This window comes from Varroa destructor, unplaced genomic scaffold, assembly GCF_002443255.2.
Source record: "Varroa destructor unplaced genomic scaffold, Vdes_3.0 BEIS01000001.1, whole genome shotgun sequence".
In the NCBI taxonomy this organism is placed as follows: Eukaryota; Metazoa; Arthropoda; class Arachnida; order Mesostigmata; family Varroidae; genus Varroa; species Varroa destructor.
The window spans coordinates 37,298,206-37,317,916 of record NW_019211454.1 but is presented as its reverse complement, the minus strand read 5'-3'; the positions used below and the strand labels follow the sequence as shown (position 1 = coordinate 37,317,916).

Genomic DNA, 19,711 nt, shown 5'->3' with positions numbered 1-19,711 from the left:
TCATATATCTATGCATGCTTGTATTTGCATGCAGACGTTTTGGAGTTTTACGAATCTCTATTGCTAGCAAGCTGGTAAACTCAAGCGTGCGAGTTTATGCTTTGTTTTTTTTGCGTGAACCTTACTGGGAAGCTGTGAAAGTTAGGTGCTTTCTAGGGAAGCTGCTTTTGTTTTAGATTGTCCGTACAAATGGAGGTCAGAGTGTCTCATACAAATTTAACAATAGTTTAAGATAGAAGTCGTTTGACCGCTAGGACGGCTCATGTAAACTGGGTTCAAAGTAATGGAGAAACTGAGCGACGTCAACGTCACTGAAACGAACTTACGCAGAGAGATTTCACAATCGATGATAAATTTACCGCCAGCTTTACCATCGTAGTTGAAATTATTATGTAAGTTTATACATATATAAACACGGAAGTTACATATATGTACGCGTGTTTAGACCCTGCTTACTTGTAAACTGTTCTCGATTCAAGTTTCGTAGCCGAAAGCCTGGCTCACACAGCTGGTATGACGTTACATCTATTAAGGCTATAAACAACGTAGATATATTCCTGAGAAATTATCTTATTTTATTGTTTCCATATATGACATCAATGAACCATATTATTATCATTTTATAATAATTTTTTTGCTTCTCCAATCAGTATAAAATCAGTGCTACTAATGTTATATGTAACTCCTACCTCATATATCTTGTATATAAATCTATCAATATATTGAGTCTACGAAACTTTATTTAGGCAGACGCCTTTGCTCGAACCTGAGCCGGAACGTGCGGCAAGGTAGTTTCGAAGAGGTACCCTATAGCTACCGCAACAAAAATAGAGAGGCGTTAAATTGAAAGAATAATAAATAGGCAACTTATCTAATGTTCCAATATGACCTAATGTATATACAATACACTTTTCATAAGTGGCATGTTATAAAAGGGTGCAAAAGTGAACACTAAATAGAATTGTTTATAAGCCATTTTGAAATACTGCCTGCGTAACCAGGATCCACTCGGATGTTGGCATCGACGATTTTGCTTCCCATCGGAATCGGTTGCTTGGCAGATAAGATAAAACCTAAATAACTATTATATATGCCACCACCTTTCCCTCACGGGGTTTTTTACATTATTCTGTATTGTATGCATAAAGTCTAAAATGTCACTAGTGTCTGTTTCATGCACTTATTCATCCAGTCGGGCAATGTGTAATGTACCTCGTTCTCACCATACATCTATTAGGACCCCTTTCATAGTGATATTACCTATTTTAAAATAGCCAGGCACGTCTAGCTCGAATAGGATGCAAGACAGATGTGGGCTGTACTATACAAGCTAATATTGTTCAGCTCAACATTAGGCTGACTGAATTTTTAATGACCCAGTTTCGAAAAGAACTGTTACATCCGGGCCATCGAAATTGCCTCTTCAAATATTCATTGAACTAGAAAATAACTCTTCCCTTTTTTGTGGCAGCTCGGCCTGTCGCAAAGCATTAGCCAGCCTCGTATGGGATACTGTACTTTAGTAGCACCATTGATACTAATTCGGTACGACGGAAAATTTAAGGATATGGCTGAGCTCCGAAATTCGAGTCCGCATTATGGAATATACTTACCTCTACGAAAGTGTATCATACTAAGCTACAATTTCGTATTTTTGCTTTTATTGTGTTACATGTCTAAGATCCTCTTTGACAGAGCTTGTAACGACCGTTTTACTTAAGCCGTAGCCATCACCTAAACTGCAACGCCAACATCGACTAATGCAACAGATGGTTACGACCATAAATAACAAGTAAAGGTACGGACACTGTCCTATAATAGAATTTTGGATAATTACCACACTTAACTAATTTCAATACAGTCAGATTGGCTTTGGGGAACAGTGCATACTTGGGCTCACTTTCTCAACCATATTGGATATTTAGGTCCTCTAAGCCCCAATATTTGAGATGGTCAAGACCCAGCTTTACGTTGCTCCATTGTTTTATGAAGATTTTTGCTAGACGAGTCATCAGCTTTTGTCGCCAGCTTGCTTAGCTCAAACGATTGTAGAATGTGGTTTTCTCTCGTCGCATCTTAGTTCTCTTTCGGAAAGCATCTTATTTTTTATGCATGCATGTAATGGGCGATCTGTTCGTGCAATATCATTAGTCACTAAATAATTGCTCACAATTTTACGTTCGGTACTGACGTTAATCCCTTAAATTTTTAATTTCTGTCCTATATAAGCCTATTGGGAGGCTACATGAGCCAGAAACAGTAGCGTTTTCGGTTAACCTAAGTAAATGTTGGGCCTAAGTAAATATCAGGACTCACTCATTCCCTCATAACATCAATTTGACACAACTTAACAAGCACAAAATGGCAATTTTTAGACTATTTTATGGATACTAGTCGGATAAATTCAAACTTTTTTAGACGATTATGACGAAATCGTACCTAGATACACTGTGCATACACTACATAGATTGTTACTGAATTTTAAGTTCAACCAACATGTGCGTTCATTCAGTTAAGGGATCTTTTAGCTGGCTTCTATACTTCTATACATAATGTTAACATAGCCGAGACACTATGGGTTAGCTTTCCGTCTACAGAACACATCCTAATTTTTTATATGTCTTTTAGGTTTCTTTTTATTACCTAGGTATTATACCATCCGTCGTGTTCCTGCTACACAGCGGCCTGCTTTGTTTATAGCCGTCAAGTAAAAGAGAAATTTTTCTTTGCTTGAGTCTAAAACATTACTCCATGATGTGTCAATGGCAACTACTACATTATACAGTATCTCTGTCGCCCACTTTTCTTCTAGTTCAGAAGTATTAGTACATTTGCAGAGTTCAGTACCTTGTTTTACTCTGTTTACTATGTTTCCTCTTCGACGTTAACCATTCTGACTATTCGGATGAAGAATTTTAGGGAACAGTCATCTATGTGACGTTCCTCTGCTTTTCTCCCGATCTTGAAGTGCACGACGTTCAATTGAAGTAAGTCGCTTTCTCTATACTCAGCGCGTCACAAGCATACATCAAATTGAGGTTACCAGTGTATATAAGTGAGTGCGCACACACACACGTAGAGACATCCTTAATAGATGATGATACAATTTTTACTAGCGGCCCTTGAAACAGTCGAACGGTAATATCTAACACGTCCGACGTGCTGCCTGAAATCGGCCACTTGTAAGCTTAGCAGGTTAAATCTATACGGTAAATCCCGTGTCTGACCGATGTCAACATACGTTTACATCATTTATCTATGAGAAGATTTCGTTGCTCATAGGTGCAGTGTAATATGCGTTATTTGTTATTTTTTCCACCACGGGCCGATCTTCTGCCTCGAGCGTCTCACAACTTCTCCCTGTGAAACAATAGTCTCTTTGAATACTAATACGCAAGTCTCTGATATTCGTTTTGATCTGTGAATACTCTGTGACTGGTGGTGGTGGTAGCACACAATTAGCGAGTTAATAAAGCAATCTTGTTGTTGTGTATAATGAGTCTCTTCGTGTAAAACACTTACTCTATATTGACACACCGAAATCAACCGGCTTCACTACCCGACTTCGCACATTAGTCTCACGTTTATTCACTGCCTTCTTACGTCGCGCGCTGATTGACTTCACCTATCAATAGTAAGCGAACTCCTAATGACGTGGTCCTTTTCTTCAATCATTGTGATTACTGTGCCGTAGAGGTTAGGCAGAGGGTTGATCTACTGTCAAGATCAAATCATGTAGACTATCTAACCGGCTAGGAGGCTGCTAACAAAAAATGTATCACATTAACGGTATTTTTTAGCATTTAATTGATTCAATATAATAATTGAATATAACAATAATTTATTTTAATACTCAAAAGTAGACCCTAAAAAGGTACGCAAAGGACTACAGTAGCACGTAACGTCCAGTGGTATAGTCCTTTGCGTACCTGCTACGCAGACTGAAGCTTCTCTCATTTCTCTCTGTATTTCACTCAAAATACACGTTTTTAGTTCCGCTGAGTTATGATACTAAAAATTATCATATAACTAATACTTATTGCGCTATATGCACTTGGTCATTGTGATAATGTGACAAAAGAAGGTTGTCCATCAAGAGACCTTCAAAAGTTACATATTTGTCGTATAATTGGTGGGAAAAAGTGTCCAATAAACCGCTGACAACTTCAAGAAGCCTCGAAGCCCACACAGTAGAATCAACTATTTATGAACATCACCTAGTTAGCTACTTATAGCAAACTTACATATGGGACTTCTGGCAGATAGCTGGGTAATATAATGGGGTTCGTTTATCTCAGCCTGACGATATCTGAAAGCAAATAAGACTTCTAAAAAACAACCGATAGTGACTCATATGGTGCATAGGCTTAAAGTACCTTAAATGAATGGATTCGATATAGATCTGGAATTGATGTTAAGCGTAAAATGGAACACACTCCTAGAAGATGATCATATTCTAGCGCCATTCGAGCGAGATAGTGCAAGGCTTGCATAGACTTTATATGAAGGAGCGAACGACAGTGGTGAGTTGAAAGCACAATGTTACACCAACATGGACTATTGTATGTCCATATTCTACTGCTCACATAATCTAGATACTACGTTGCATTGTTTGTCACCTATAGGAAGAGAAAACATTTTTTCTCACCCTATTTAAAAATGCGCCACAGTACCCATTATATATTATTATCGATTAGTAGTCTTAAGAATGACACATGAGAGACTAATGAACATTGTGCTTCCATATGTTTTCAATATCTTCATTTTTTTGGAGACTCAAATAGTCATAGTCCTTTCTGCTGTTGACGAGCTGAAACTAGAAAAACGAATTTTCTACAGACATCGCAGGCACAGTAAAAAAATTAGATAACATCGTAATCGTACGTGCCTAGCATCCCTCACTGAACTTGTCGTGCGTCATGCCTCCAGGTGTCACTTCACTTGCCATCGAAACGTTCATTGACTGACAAAGCGGCATCTTCAAACCTGTTTGTGCATGATAATAATCATACAATAGTGCATCGACGATTTAAACGTAGATCCGAATAAATCAGCCAGATTCTTTTTCGGGGAAAAGCCCTTTACGCCACTCCGGTCCCAGTTTACGAAATAACAGTAGCTGGCGATCATGTTTGCTTTGATAATTTCGCATAGTAACACTGCGAGTCTTCTAGCTTATTGGAGATAAACTACTTGCTTAAAAAGACCTATATTTGTTTGATGTCCGAAACTAAAAAACACTTAACCATATTTGGTCCGCATAACATAATGTGCCCCTTCGAAGAAAATCTTTAAAATATTCGCGCGGTATTTATTACAGGTAAACTGTCACAATATGAAACGTTGTCACTAGTATATAGTTGCCGAATGGTTAAGGAGTGTAGATGATAAACATGCAGCAAAAAAATTCCGAAACATTCGAATTTATGCAGACGAAGACCTCGCAACGCTTCATTTCTATTATTCCGACGTAGAACTTGTGGAAGGGCTTGGTTTTTTTTGCGCGCGGTATGGCAGAATAGTGAGCGCATCATGTTATGATCGAATGTTCTTAGACTTTTCTGTACATTTTGAAATTCCCATATATATGATGGTTGCATATACAGAATCCCCTGCCACGGCTTATATTGCTTACCTATAGATAGGTTGAAGTCTACCACTTTACTTTAACCACCGCTACAACAAGTTGTACTAAGCTGTGCCGAGGTATGTCTACGGTTAGGGTCTGTGAAAAGGGCTACTGTCGCGTAGGAAGCAAGTTAAACTTTTAGTCCGCTACTAACAATAACGCTTCGGATTGGTCGCTCACAAGACTGTCTTCGAAAATAATTTCCACAAAATAACGAGTAGATGCAATCATTGTCATTTGTGCCCAATAAAAACAAAGTTTAGCTTTATGGTTTCCGTTGTGCTTTGAAGTTGATTGCCTACCTTCGAACTTATTTCTTACGGATACCTTTTTGGATGAAGACTTCAAAACTACTGGTGACGAGTGAAGGATCGCATCGAAGAAATCGTGTTCTTCAGCTCTAACGGAGATAATATGACTACGGATCAACACGGTCATTCGTTTATACTACGTATAACAGTTTGGAGCATCTAGTGAGATATGCTGCGATAAGTGCACCGTGGAAAATTCATTCTCTGTCCTGCAACACTATGCGACCATGCAAAGAAGAGTGGCCGTCTACATGAGATTGAGCTTACTCACCGCGACGTTCGCTATTTAATTGGTACACCCAGTAAGTTAGAAGACATGACAGCCATTGCTGTTTTGCGTACTTCTTCATCATCTTTATACGTTCATATTCGTTGTGGACAGGACGCAATTTTCTTCGAAAAAATAAATGCCTGAAATGCAATTATATTATCACCTAACTCGGGATTATCGGAGTAAGGAATTCGGCAAACACAAAAAAACTTCTCAAGTTTACAGTCTACCGATGCTACACGCATATACGTATGTACCAATAATTAATGTTGCACCCCTCTCCATATAACGACACTTCTTTAAGCCCATGAAATGGTGCAAATATATTGACATATATTCAATCGGTTTTTGGGCGAACAAACAAAGGAAAACTTAAGATATCTTGGCCTACTCGATGATAATCGCGGCTAGAGGATCAGTTCCTTGCAGTCACCTGGTTGGTTATTAAATCGCACAACTCATTGGCGTCTGGTTTCTAATTAAAAAACGTTAAGACGCTGACAACGTTATGGAGTTTGTTGAGCACCTTGAGCGTACTCTAAATCGGCATTGTATCAGTGCTAGTGAACCGGTCCTTGATGTGGAACAGTATGTACGTGTTCCTGCCTGCTGGGTAACATCAATCACCTTAAATGTTAAAGCGATAACTGCGGGACAACTGTCCTACTACGGTGGTATTTGGACTACGAGCATTCCTCCACCAGTGCAGCAGGTGTTGAATCCTTCTAGCGTTGTAGGATCAAGGGGCCGTCAATGGGTGTTTCTCCCTGTACCCCGTACCAATCTACCTACTAGCGACCTCAATCGGTTCTATTTCGTAGCTGATGCAGATAAAGTTGAAGACTACAGTCTTTTTGACCCCAAAAATTGTATTGATGGCCTGACAACTGACGAGGACGTGACAGCGGCATGCTGCAGTATGGAAAACATTTGCCGGATTGCAGACTCAGCTAGTTATCGTGCAGCCGTACAGGCAGCGGGATCAGCTGCAACGAATTTTCCAGACACTTCCACAGAGAGGACGTCTCGATCGAAGATGCCCTCAGAGCTTTCTGAAAGAATACGTTGGTACGCCAACCTTGCCAGACTAGGAGCTGCCGATTCGACTGCAGATCCGAATTACATGATACGCTTGATCAACACTACACAACTAAGGATACCACAAATCACCGGTAGCAGCGCGATTAATTGTGACGACTTTGTACTTCTGCCCTTTCCAGTGCAAGAAATGCCCTTGGAGCGTCGTAAAAGAACGCCTAACGAGGTGGATCGGTTTCTGGCGGCGAACGCCGCTGCCTTTAAGGGACTACCGGATGATTCGGCTGCCCGTGGGCTGGCTGCGCGATATCACGTCGCAAACACTGGCCTGATATTCACTGATATTGAAGAAGACAGAAAATGGACAGAAGTCGCTGATGTACAATGCGAACCGACCCGTGAAGCCATTTGTGTCGCAATGGGTGTGGACAAAGCTGTTATTGAGGCTGCCGACATTTACGTCGAGAGCGAATTATTTAGGCTACATTCGTTGACGCTTGCTTCGATCAAGTACATAATGTGGCGCCAGCACGGTCATACTACGGGAGGGCCTGTGGCGGTAGGTTTGACAAAACGGATGCTATCGGCGTTCGGCTGGCAACAGGACAGCAGTATGTGGTCTCTGAATAGAGAACTAGCGTATCTATGGACGGCTGCTTATTTTCGGGCATTCGATCCTGTTAGTCCCCATTTGGCGTCTTTCTGGCTGCAGAGGAACAGATGTGAGTCATTTGCTAGGATCCACGCAAAATACGGTGTCCTTGATGCCGCACCTTTGCTTCCATCCATACTTCAACGGCTTCTTGGAGCGGAAATAGGTGTTGCTGGCACCAATGGCGTAACAGACGTCATGTCAGGACTCGTAGTGATGCAAAGCAAATACGTACTTCCGGCTGTGCAGGGCTATAGCCAACTGCCAGCATTGTGTGCCAAGTTCGAAGAAGCAAAGTGGCATGGATTGCTAGCTGGTAGTGCCCAGAATTGGTGGACCAAGCATGCGGATAACGGACTCAGCCCATCAGGATTTCAACAATATGACCCGACGATTGCAACAGTTTGCGCTGACGTTGCTTCCTACATTCTGGATGGTGTGAGGCATCAAAAACTCCGACGATCCGATGCTTTACGGACCCTTTCAACTAATGCCCCTCCTGGACGAAGTGGCTGGTGGAGGGACTTCGTCCGCGTCGGACGAGAACTTACAGCAGCCCAAACGTTTGCCTTATGCGTCAAAATCCAGTCGCGTTTAGGAAATGAGCCTCTAGTTATTAACCTTATTGCCGAAGATAGCGCAGTCCGTACGGCCGCATTTCAGACCCTTGAGGGAATCGTAGGATACATTGCGGGCACCCACGAAAATATCACTCCGGGAAAGTATGAGCCAATTAATCCGGCAGATTTAGAAGCCATCCGAAGTTTAGCAGTAACCCTTACCGCGAGTGTTATCGAACTTAACCAGAACAGATGAATTAAGATGGATATATATATATATATATATATATATATATATATATATCCAAGTTGCAGGAAACGATTGAAGTAACACGCTCAACCAAATGGCCTAACATTAAACTTCGATTTATTCATTACATTTTTGAAGGGACGATTAGAACGAAGCATCATTATAAGCATATGTAGTAAAAATAGAATTCGAATTCACCTCATGTTAAGCTAAGAATGAAGAAGCAGAGTTCCATTAATGATGTGCCTGGAAGTTGAGGTGCCGAAACTGTAGGCCGGGAAACGTTTGCAAGAAAGACCAGAAGATACACCTAAACGGTTAGGGTTTTTTCAATAATAGTTCGTTGCAGCCATGCAGCTTTCGCCGCGAGTAATGCTATAAAAATAAACCATTATTTTGTTGTATAACATGTGTTATCCATTTTGCACCTTCTGAAACGTGGATTTAATGATAAAAATGTACTTCAGCAGATTGTGCATGGCTTATTGTTAATCTATTTTCTAGAAATGACTAGAATGTATCTATGAATATGTGTCTTTAGCAAAATAGCCCCCGTCTGTCAGAGAAACGATTCTTGAGGAGACCCGCTCGAGAGCGTCAATCGTAAATCACAAAGTCAGAGGGCATTCCTAAGAAAATCGCTGTTGATGTACATTAATGAAAATGTTTAAATGTAGGTAATTATTTTTTTTGGCAAATAAACCGTCAAATCACGTAAGCGTTGAATTTATCAACTCTCCCTACTTTACGTCACTTGCGTATAATTCTATGTCTGCCCAAACGTAGTGGGCATGTTCGCTTGATTAGAAATGGATGTTAGTAGGCCTGTGGTCATAGGCTGGAGCCAACTCTGCGCATTGGAATGACCTCAACACGCTTTTTATAGGCAATTGACTGAAAAGTAGAAGGCCGCGTCTGATGGAGGGTCCATTCGTGGCAAAGGCCATGTTTTCAAAAGGTTTGGGGCTTTTATGCGATTGAAAACAAGAGTCTGAGTGTTCGCAGTTATGTATATGGCTCTTCTAATATATATATATATATATATATATATATATATATATATATAGCTTTCTTCAGCAGCTTTTGGAATACAACCCTCCGCTTCCTAACTTCAGCTACGTGTACCTTCTGATGCACCGGAGCTGCAAAGAGCTGCAGCTTTGTAGTTGTTGCCAAGTCATCTTCGGAGGTCGGGACAGGAGCAGTGCAGATCTCAATCGTAGTTCTGGCAGAGGATCTGGAAGAGAGATCCCGCCATCTATTGAAGGAGATTTTCTAGATTCTTCAAAAAAAAAAACGTCAATTGTATTGATACGAAATGATCTTTGTTCTACTTGCAAGGTTCGTCCCGACACCGCTGGGATACCCTGAATGGGTAGCAAAGAAAGAGCTTTGACAACTTAAGCTACTTTGTCGTCAGAAGCCGCGGATCTACTATCTGACTCTGTTAGCGTAGTAAGTAGGTCTCATGGAGTAATCTGTGTTTGCACATCCATATTGCCGATCCAGTTGACACAACCTGTATTTATTTCTATCTAACTTTCCAGAAGGACTGGACAGTTGCATATGCCGTACCCAAGCGCAACTAGTTTAGTGAACGAACTTAATCTTCAGTATCTGGTCTTACTAGTAATTGATGCCTTTAATCATACGATTAGCTTTGATGACTTTGTCCGACTGACAAGCTTACCTACATATCAGAATGCTAAGATTGACACTTCATAATGAAGTGTTTTTTAATTTTGCCTTCATAAACTTGAGGGGAACATTTGGTAGAAAGTGAGGAATTTTCATAAATTTTATACTTAAAAAGTGGGAGTGTAGATGGAATTCACAAAACGGGATAAGAGTGAAACTATTTCTATAAGTATAATATTTCCGTAAGGCCTAGCATGTGCGAACTCCTATATGTTTGAAGAGTTGTACCCTTTTTCCAGTGTTGAAACTTAGTCAATAAGGTCACGATTCTAGAAGCTTTTCGGAATCAAGGTAGTTGCTGGATAGAATGAGACTAGTTTGGTCAGATCTATTTAGCCAATTGGCCTTTACTTAACTGATCACGTCTACTGACAGACAATAACGATCACAATCAATGTACATTTGAATTACGTTTAATTTAAATTAAAATTATGCATGGCATTTGAACGTTGCAGTATATTCTTTTAAGAGGAATAGACTTGCTCGCTATTATGAGACTTGCTGAACATATCTAGGTAACGCTACTTCTATTGTTCTGTTTTTTCTTTCGCATTTCGAAAATGTATTTTTACCATTACAACGATTGGCGTCGTCAGGAAATATGTAATTAGGTATCATACCTTACGCTTGAACCAGTAAGAATCAATTTTGTAGCAATAGCTTTCTGCTAAGCCGGTTATTCGGGCAAGGAAGCTTTTTTTTTTTTTTTTTTTTTTTTTTTTTTTCGGAGGTTGAGGGCAAATGCATTATGCAGACCGGGCATGGGCATGACCAATCTACTCCAATGTCCGGTACTGTGGGACTCTCACCCACTAAACCCTGGACCCCTTGTCAGCTTGGGCCATGGCTCGGTATATTTTTGATATTACTTCGAAACCATGGCTTGCAGGAACGGTCATTTCATCTCCCTTCTCCTTGAACCGTTCCGATCCATCCTCCGTTTTGGCCTTCCTCTTGAGCATTTTCTCTAGCTCTCGAGGGAGGCCGCGCGCTCTGTAGCACTTCTATTTGCGGTTGTTGCGTGTTAGGCCCTCCATTGTTTAGAGTGTGCCCTTCCGCTATTCTCTTACGCCTCTTTCTTTCTAATTGTTCCTTGCTTTTTATCATTTCGTCGAAGAAGGCCGTGACTTTGGCCCAGTTCTTCTTATCCTTGATCATCATGTTCACCATTTCCTTAGTACTGTTCTTTGTTCTTACATCTCTATGTACCTGTTTGTCTCTGACCGCCTTTAATGCCTGGCATTGGATTAGAGTGTGTTCTACTCCATCTTCCGTGCCAGCCTCACAGAGCACGCAGGTGTCCATTTGCGTTTTGCCAATCTTCTTCATGTATGTCTGGAACTGACCGTGTCCCGTCAGAACTTGGCAGGAGTAATACGTTAATTCTCCCTGTTTGCTGCGATACCACCTTCTGACATCTGGTATTAGGTGTCGAGTCCAGCTGCCTGGAGATTCTCCTCCTCCATTCGCGCGTGGGTTTTCCCACTGCTGCTGCCATTTATTCATTGTTTCCTCCCTTGCTCTTGTTTTGTCTGTAGCTTCATTTCTTTGTTTATGTTTCGCTCTCTCTATGGCCAGTAGATCCCATGGTATCATTTGGGCTAGAACCAGGAGTGCTTCGGTTGACACTGTTCTGTATGCTCTGGCTACTCGTATTGCTACTATTCTTTGTGCCGCTAGTAATGTCTCTCTGTTGGCTTTCGTCCTCAGCGCCATTTCTGCCCATACCGACGCTGCGTATAGCGCTGTCGCCTCTGCTACTGAGGCCAGTAGTCTTCGACTGCCCTCCGAGGCTCCTCCCACTCTGGGTAATATTCTCGCCAGATTGAGGGCTGTTCTTTCTGCTTTTTTGGCTGCATGTTTAATATGCTCCCTTCCAGTCATTGCGGTGTCCATTATTACTCCAAGGTACTTTGCTCTCTTTTGGATGCTAATTCGTGTATTACCCAGGTATATTTCTATATTTGTGGCCTTCTTTTTTCCAGTTAAATATATTGCTTCTGTCTTTTCTGCTGCTAGCCTAAGGTGATGTTCTTCCATCCACCGTTCTATGATTTGTAGAGAGTCGTTAGCTTAGGGCAAGGAAGCCTGCCATCGTGAAACCGGACGTATCTTATTCGAACAAATATTCCCGACGAGCTTCGAGCTCTTGGCCTTGAAAAAGGCACATTTACATTGGTAGGGTGCATTGACGTGAGATGCAAGCGGCTAGTAGGTAAATTAGATATTAATCCGAAAAAGGACCAAGCTTCCTTGCGATTAAGATACCTTATTTCGATAAGTACATGAAATATTACTAGGGGGAATGTATTGCTAGAATAAGATTTAAACAACGATTCTGACAGTTGTTGCTCCTCGTAATCTTTTTAGCCACTCAAGGTACCCTCAAGCAAACTCATACTCAACATGGTTGTGAAATACCGATATTATAGCATATTTTTTAGATGAATCGTAAACGACATAGACAAGCCGTAAGGTCCACCGACTATGTGTAGCGCAACATCGTGTCGCTTGGTGCTTGCATGAAGGTGCAAAGCGTATCTTGATACCACTGTTATTAGGAAGAAAAGATGTTTGTAGTTACGTATTTCGCTCCGGAACAACCTGACACTTCAAGGGGATCGAGAGGCATTTGGCGGACAAATAATTGTTGGCCCAAATAATTGAACCCCTCGCTTGGGAGGGCTCCGTCATATGGCTGTCTAGAAGCCTGAGAGGTGTTAGCGCGTGTAAGCCGTAGTCAACCGTATTCGCGTACGTAAAAGTGTTTTCCTTCGTTGATGATAGCTTGTAATTAATTTCGCTTCTACAACCGTTAAACCGCGTAAACAAATAGGCGTCGGTGAATTGCTAAACGAGATACAAAACTGGGTTACATTTTCTTGATGCAATTCTTTCTCACGCGTTTACGCCGGTGTTATATGTTGGTTGTTCTCCTTAAGGAGCACCCCGAGAGGCATATACATGGATACCACGTACACCGTACTCCTACCTGCGAAGATACTAAACCTAAAAATAAATATAGATACGCCAAGGGAATTTTTGAAGATCGTTGCTTTGTGAAGTATAGTCTTTTGAAGAAAGAAATGATTTTTAGCAAAACCTAAGCGAGTGCTATTGGCAAACTGTGTTAACTCAAATGCAATTGTTGAACATTTCATAAAACTTTGACCGCGATGCTTCCAATCCTCAACGAAGACAACCGAGACGGGTTAGGATATTCGCATACGAAAACAGTAGCCGTCTGCATAATAACAACTTGACGTCAAAAAATATTTTTTTTTTACTTTTGTGTACTGGCAACTATCAAATGTTAATTTTAGATTTTTATCTAGCATAGTAAAAAGCGTATGATCGGCCGTTGAGATAACACTATCGGAAGTGCAATATATAGTCAAGGCACTGTGTATACTACGATAAAACCTATCAGATAGTGAAAACTAGTTAATTAATATTTGATTTGGTGCTCTATGGAGGACCAGCTCTAGTGGATGCTTTGTCCGCCTTGTTTTTAATAAATAGCTATGACTCACAAGTATGCTAAAAACGAAATGCGCGAAGATAACAAAGAAGGAACAAAACCAAAAAACAAAGATAACATACTAGATATAGCCATTGCGCCGTTTCTAAAATCATATCAATTTTTCGTCAATATCTACAAAACCATATATTCTTTACCTAATACGTTTGGGTTAAGGAACTTTGTTGTTGCCGTAACTCAAGAAATCGATGGCTTGAGCTCGTCAACTTCATTTCCTAGATCAAATATAGGCTTCGGCATTGGAAAACTGAGAGAAACTAATTTCCCGGCCAAATGCTCAAAGGATTCACAAATACGAAGGATTACAGAGTTCGATTTCACGTTCCTCTGGCATTCTTCTAATAACAGACTGGACGAGCTATGTTTCTGACGATGCCTGTTTGTGGGTGATAGTTAGCTATTTCAGATACTTCACATAAAGGTTCCAGGCACCCTGCATAGCGTCACCTAACAACACTGACAACGGTATCTTACCATCACCCATGAACGCTTAATAGACATGCTCCTGTAAAAGGCTTATGGTAGAGGTGGCTGTAGCTTAACGTATACGTTAGTAAGTTAAATATTAGGGAACTAACAAAAAAAAAAAGTGCAGAGATTGATACTACACCAACAAGTATAAATGTCTATGCACAAGATGGCGGACATTGTTGCTTGCTGTCTGTGGGTACAATTTCAAGCTGACGTAGCAAAAGTCGATCAAGCTTATACAAATTAGCCATTAATAACCATCATACACGACAAGATTGACGGAGACTGATCGAAGCCTACAAAAAGTAAGTTACAGTGCGCGATAAAGGTCTACAAGCTGGAACAATCAAACATTAGTACTAGAAGGTAAAAAGAATAAAAATGCTTGCGCTTAGTTGTTAATGCCTAGATATTTTTATTTTTCTTTCTTGAATTATTTACACATTCAGAACAGAATCACCCATTGTCCTTTTTGACAGCATTCTCTCCAGTTTCGTTTGTCTCTATTTTTTGTTTTTGTTTGTAATGTTCGATGTTCACTCGTTCGCTTGCCCATGAATTCAATTTGTGGTCATAAAGTAATTTTTCATCGCCGTCACCTTTCTACTTATGATGTTTTATGCCTCGTATTTACAGTTTTTCGCTGGCCTTTCCTCTCCAGGTCCCAGTACACATCACATTTTGACCCCGGCTTATTCCCTGTCGTTGGCTCAGATGCCACCTCCAGTATTGCACGTCGTAGCATGTATAGATCGTCTTGGCCTGTTAGCCGTGTCACGTGCGATCTCGTCTTATACTATACTTAAAAGCAAAACTAGATCAGGCTCTCCGTCCGTGTTTGAATCGGCCCTGAGCCGACATCTAATAGACCTTTTACATCGAGTCAGCCTCTGGCCGATCTCAATTGAATCTAGCTCAAAGCTATAGGGCTCTTCACCCAGGCAACCAGTTGAAACTCTAACTACTAACACACGTTTGTAGCATTACGCAGGTAACTTGTCCGTTCCAGGCTGAGTAGATACGCAATTGCTCTGAAAGCACGCTCATTCCCTGTCATATTGTCTGTCATAAGCTGTCATGAGTACCGATTGCGTATTGCATAGTATTATCTATTTGATAATTAACGGGCGGCGTTTCATTCGGTTTCCAAATTTGTCTCCTGTGTACACGACCTCAAACGGGATCTGCGCGGTAGTATACCTGAGCTGTTGAGCCAATGGCCGATCCTTCGCGCCGTGATTGGCAGGTCTTCAGAAAATAAATAATAGACGATTCATTGGGACAGTTTTCAAACAATAAGAATGATAGAAATCATGAAAATGCTCTGTGACCTGCTACATAATCAAATGGCATCGTCTTTTACTGTTCCATCTTAGACGTGTCGAGCGTTCCTTGCTATGAAGTCAAATGAATATTAGTTTTTTAGATTAGCTAGGTTCGACCCAAGCCCACTAAACTAGATAGAGAGTCAGCTTTTCTTTAACACAACGCAGCCGTCGTATGCAACATTAAGTATCAAATCTGAGCTACCATAAAATAGTTACCAAATGTACACGATTGCATTCGTTTCCCATTAGTAAAATCAAGGGTTGTAGTTTACGAACGACAAGTGATCAACCGTCTCCCTAACCAACTATATAATTATTACCATAATTACTAAATACAAGGAAAGCTCAATTAAGTTGCGAGTTTTGCCCCACAGTTATTGCCTTTTCCTGATCGTATCTCCATAGTGGTGGAACAATCCCCTGAAAACGAAGGCTATTTTCTTCGCTCGATACGAAATGGCTGTTTTCATTTTCGCAAGCAGGCTCAATGTCGCAGGGGGCAAATCTCGTCTCGTGGCACCGTATAGCGGGCATGCTTTCCTCTAGAGTATACTCGAGTCATTTTCTGGCACCCGACGATCACCTATTTTGGCGGTCTCCGTTTCGCTTGTGAGTCGTCGAAATCGTCGTCAGAACTGAAACGTTTCAGATGAAAAACAGTGTCCGGAAAGATAATGCCTTACAACAATGCAAACGGCAGACACTTAGGGCCCGTAAATGGGTAATAGAAAAAATATCGTATAGCTTATTCGTGAATAAATTCATTTTGCTCGCATCTTTTTCTCCTATTGTTTCATCACGAATCATTGCAGAAGCCACTCGGTAGTTCTAAACGTAATTTGTAATTTATATATAAGTGTTATTATGCATGAAACATACTGTAAAGTGAAGTATTTTGACTATCACGTGCCACTGGAGTAGTTGGCCAATGATCGCTAGCTCTTAATAGTCAGTTACCAGCGATGTAACTAAAAAAAGTTACAAGTGAGCAAACTTGTTTGTAGGGCTCTGCGCTTTCGTTGATCCGGATGTCATTATACGTACATTGCTTCGTAGAGAGGATTCTTGGTCACGACGTGCGGGCTGCCCTCTTCGCTCGAAAGGCGTTGTGTTGACGCTTTACTCTGCGCAGTGCACGGACTAAGATCAAGCTGGCTGCGTGACATGTATGTCACTTCATTGGGGTTTGTGAATGGCAAACCCCGTACGGTGCCTCCAGGTCCATCATCGATATTGACGCTCATTTGCAGTACTTGTGTCTCATATTCCTTCATCGAAGACTCCGCGTATACGGGTTCATAACGTGGACTTTGAGGTACCGGTGGTACCGGGAAAAGTTTGGGCTTGGGCGGAATTGCAGCTGCCTGCGCGGCCAACTCTTGTTGCTTCAGAAATCTATATGAATTGAAGAAGAATAAAAAACAACATGGAACTTTGTGAATTGCCATGAATATCCAGGAGTGGCCGTAATACTTTCCCCTGCACGTTAGATACGCGCCGTTCTATAGTATTTATATTTCTATTTGCTACGTTAGTAATGAATCTGTCAACCATCCAGGTGAAAAGCTGAAGAGTAGTTATTTGAAATTCACGTAAAGAAATAAGGCAAACCTTTTCCACGCACAACAATGGTATACGATTCCGAAAATGCCGAAAATGAAGATAAGGACGCCAACTCCGATTAGTACCGCTCCTAGATCAGACATCTCGCGAAGGAAGACCATGCTCCGTTTCGCGCCACGGATTTCGATTATCTCAGGTGTTTCCGTTGTAGTTGGCGGAAGCACGACAATTTGTTGACGGACTGCTTTTACATTGATGCCAACATCGTGGTAGAATTGACCCCACATGGCTGTAGCTTGTAGGTCACCCTTAGCAACGAGCGATCGAATTCGACGATCCTTAACGCTAACAGCCTTAAGTGTTTGTGGATCAATGAGATGGAACCAGAGATCGGTACCGCTTCCGTCGTGTTCCACAGTATTATTACGTACGAATTCCATTGGTCCAATAAGATGCACGCCTACAAGCATATGCGATTGCTTTTTGATGATTGATGCCAAACGGTCTTTCATCTTGCGGACCTTCTCTTGCGACATATCGGGCATCACAAGGCATAGCTGGTTATCTCGCGTGAGCAAGTTGATCTGAAGACGTAAATAATGTTTCAAACGCGTCATTGTTGGCGCATTCATAGGTTTGTGCAACACTTCAAGCTAACGATCGATACGCGCTAAACAAAAAAGTTAATCTTTTCATTCTACATACACACACGCGACTTGTCAAGTAGCAAGGCGGAATAAGATACTACAATTGTGTTTGAAATATTTAGAGGATATCGGAAAATATGTCGATATAGATGGCTTACATAAACGTTAACTCTCTGACTGAGAGTAGCTCCCGGGTCAACTGGGTTATCTCGAGCAACTATCTTGAGTTTAATTGGCATAGAATGATTCTGAGCCTCGTCGAAAGCTCTAATTGACGAAATCATGCCGCTGTTAGGATTTATCGTGAAAAATTCGCCCTTGTTCGTTTCCGGAACGATTTCGAAGCTGACACGACCGTTGCCCTCGGAATCCATGTCCTCAGCGGTCACCGTCAATATCTCGTATCCAACAGGACTATCGATAGGTAAAGCGCCAAGGTAACTATTGCCACTAAGATCAGCAATACCAGGAGGTACGATAAATACAGGCCGGTTATCGTTCACGTCACGGATATCAACAGTTAGCTGTGCAGTAAGCCGAGACGCACTGAACACTCCGGCGCTGGCCGCAAGCCGTACAGCCAATTGATATTGTTGAAGGTTCTCGTAGTCGAGCCGAACCTGCTGAGCAACACGAACTTCGCATTCACCTTGAGAGCTCATCTTTGCGTAAAAATGACCTCGTTCATTTCCACTGCTAATGTGGCAATCGATATGAGCACGTGGCGGGCGGTTCACTACCGGTATGGCTTTGAGGAGCGTGTGTTCGGCAACATTTTCGTCTAGCTCCACTTGGAAGTGACCATCAACAAAGCCGATTCCGGAGTCAGGCTGTACAGTGGCCAAATGTTCGACGTAGACGATAAACGACAGGCTGGTACTAAGCGATGGTTCGCCTTGATCGTAGGCCTTTACATCGATGGTGTACTCCGAAGTAGGTTCCTTCTTTAAGTCGTCTTTAACAGTGACCATACCAGAGTTTGAATCGATTGTAAAGAAATTCAATGCTCGCCCTTGACCGATAAGCTCGTACCTGTAATAATAATAATGATCATTCTAACACATTGGTCAGACGACGTTCGTAGGCGTCTGATGGACTAAGGGACGATCTAGCGCGATAGCAGGAGTAAAAATTCAGGTTTTTCACATCTGTTACTTAGTCTTGAGGTGGTAAAAGATTATTATTAAATGATACTATTTTAAATATACGTAACTTATTTTTATCAACACGACTGAGTACACACCTACAATTTATGACTTAAACAAGGCTAATAGATATAGCAATGCATTATAAAGGTCCCGAAATTATAACTTGCTTGGACTTACTTGACAACGTTTAGAGGCACCGTGCCATCTTCGTCGTTCGCGACCATCGTGGCAACCATTGTGCCCACAGGGGCAGAATCCTGCAGGCGTGTTGGCAGTGGTGGGGTCACAAATTTAGGGGCATTATCATTGACGTCGACCACAATCACCTTGATTGTGGCCGTGGACTTAGGGTCATTTTCATTTTGATTCTCAAGTGTACCGACCACTAGGGTGTGAAGGGATGCTATTTCAAAGTCGAGTCCCTTGAGTGTTGATATCATTCCTGTCACTGAATTAATGCTGAAGAGCCGCCTATCGCCTTCTTTGATAACATAAGTTATTTGTTTCTCTGTGTCAGGATCCACCGCTTCAATCTGAGAATGAGTAAGGCATAAATTGTTAAACAATAGTAATTTAAGATTGTAGTTAGAGATAGTTATTGCCT

The 19,711-nt window shown here is 41.4% G+C and overlaps 2 protein-coding genes and 1 long non-coding RNA gene across 11 annotated transcripts in view; 1 reads left to right on the top strand and 2 right to left on the bottom strand.

The window, feature by feature from the left end:
- Positions 1-554: 554 nt before the first annotated feature.
- On the bottom strand, positions 555-5,231 carry LOC147758601 (uncharacterized). 2 transcript variants are annotated; one of them, XR_015316400.1, is made up of 4 exons: positions 4,889-5,231; positions 4,245-4,309; positions 3,523-3,763; positions 555-3,360 (listed from the first exon to the last, which is right to left on the bottom strand). It is a non-coding gene; the product is annotated as an uncharacterized LOC147758601 (long non-coding RNA). The 2 variants fall into 2 exon arrangements; XR_015316406.1 differs by having other exon boundaries at positions 3,523-3,760; positions 4,889-5,230.
- On the top strand, positions 3,982-9,132 carry LOC147758600 (uncharacterized). 3 transcript variants are annotated; one of them, XM_086974052.1, is made up of 2 exons: positions 3,982-4,523; positions 5,971-9,132. In XM_086974052.1, exon 2 carries the CDS (start codon positions 6,720-6,722, stop codon positions 8,715-8,717), a length of 1,998 nt encoding a protein of 665 aa, XP_086830178.1. In that variant the 5' UTR covers positions 3,982-4,523; positions 5,971-6,719; the 3' UTR covers positions 8,718-9,132. The 3 variants fall into 3 exon arrangements, with proteins under 3 accessions (XP_086830178.1, XP_086830175.1, XP_086830168.1); XM_086974049.1 differs by having other exon boundaries at positions 5,920-9,132; XM_086974042.1 differs by having other exon boundaries at positions 5,893-9,132.
- A 5,680-nt stretch (positions 9,133-14,812) lies between these two features.
- Positions 14,813-19,711, bottom strand: part of Cad99C (cadherin 99C) — a 63,852-nt gene continuing 58,953 nt past the window's right edge. For 5 of the 6 annotated variants that reach the window (XM_022789363.2, XM_022789364.2, XM_022789366.2 and 2 more), the window contains 5 exons: positions 19,285-19,640; positions 18,118-18,991; positions 17,361-17,896; positions 16,794-17,144; positions 14,813-16,384 (listed from right to left, as the gene is read on the bottom strand). In XM_022789363.2, the coding sequence (XP_022645098.1) occupies positions 16,333-16,384; positions 16,794-17,144; positions 17,361-17,896; positions 18,118-18,991; positions 19,285-19,640 (2,169 nt within the window). In that variant the 3' untranslated portion in view covers positions 14,813-16,332. Of the gene's footprint in view, positions 16,385-16,793; positions 17,145-17,360; positions 17,897-18,117; positions 18,992-19,284; positions 19,641-19,711 lie in introns of those variants that run through there. The other variant, XM_022789368.2, reaches the window with a different exon arrangement.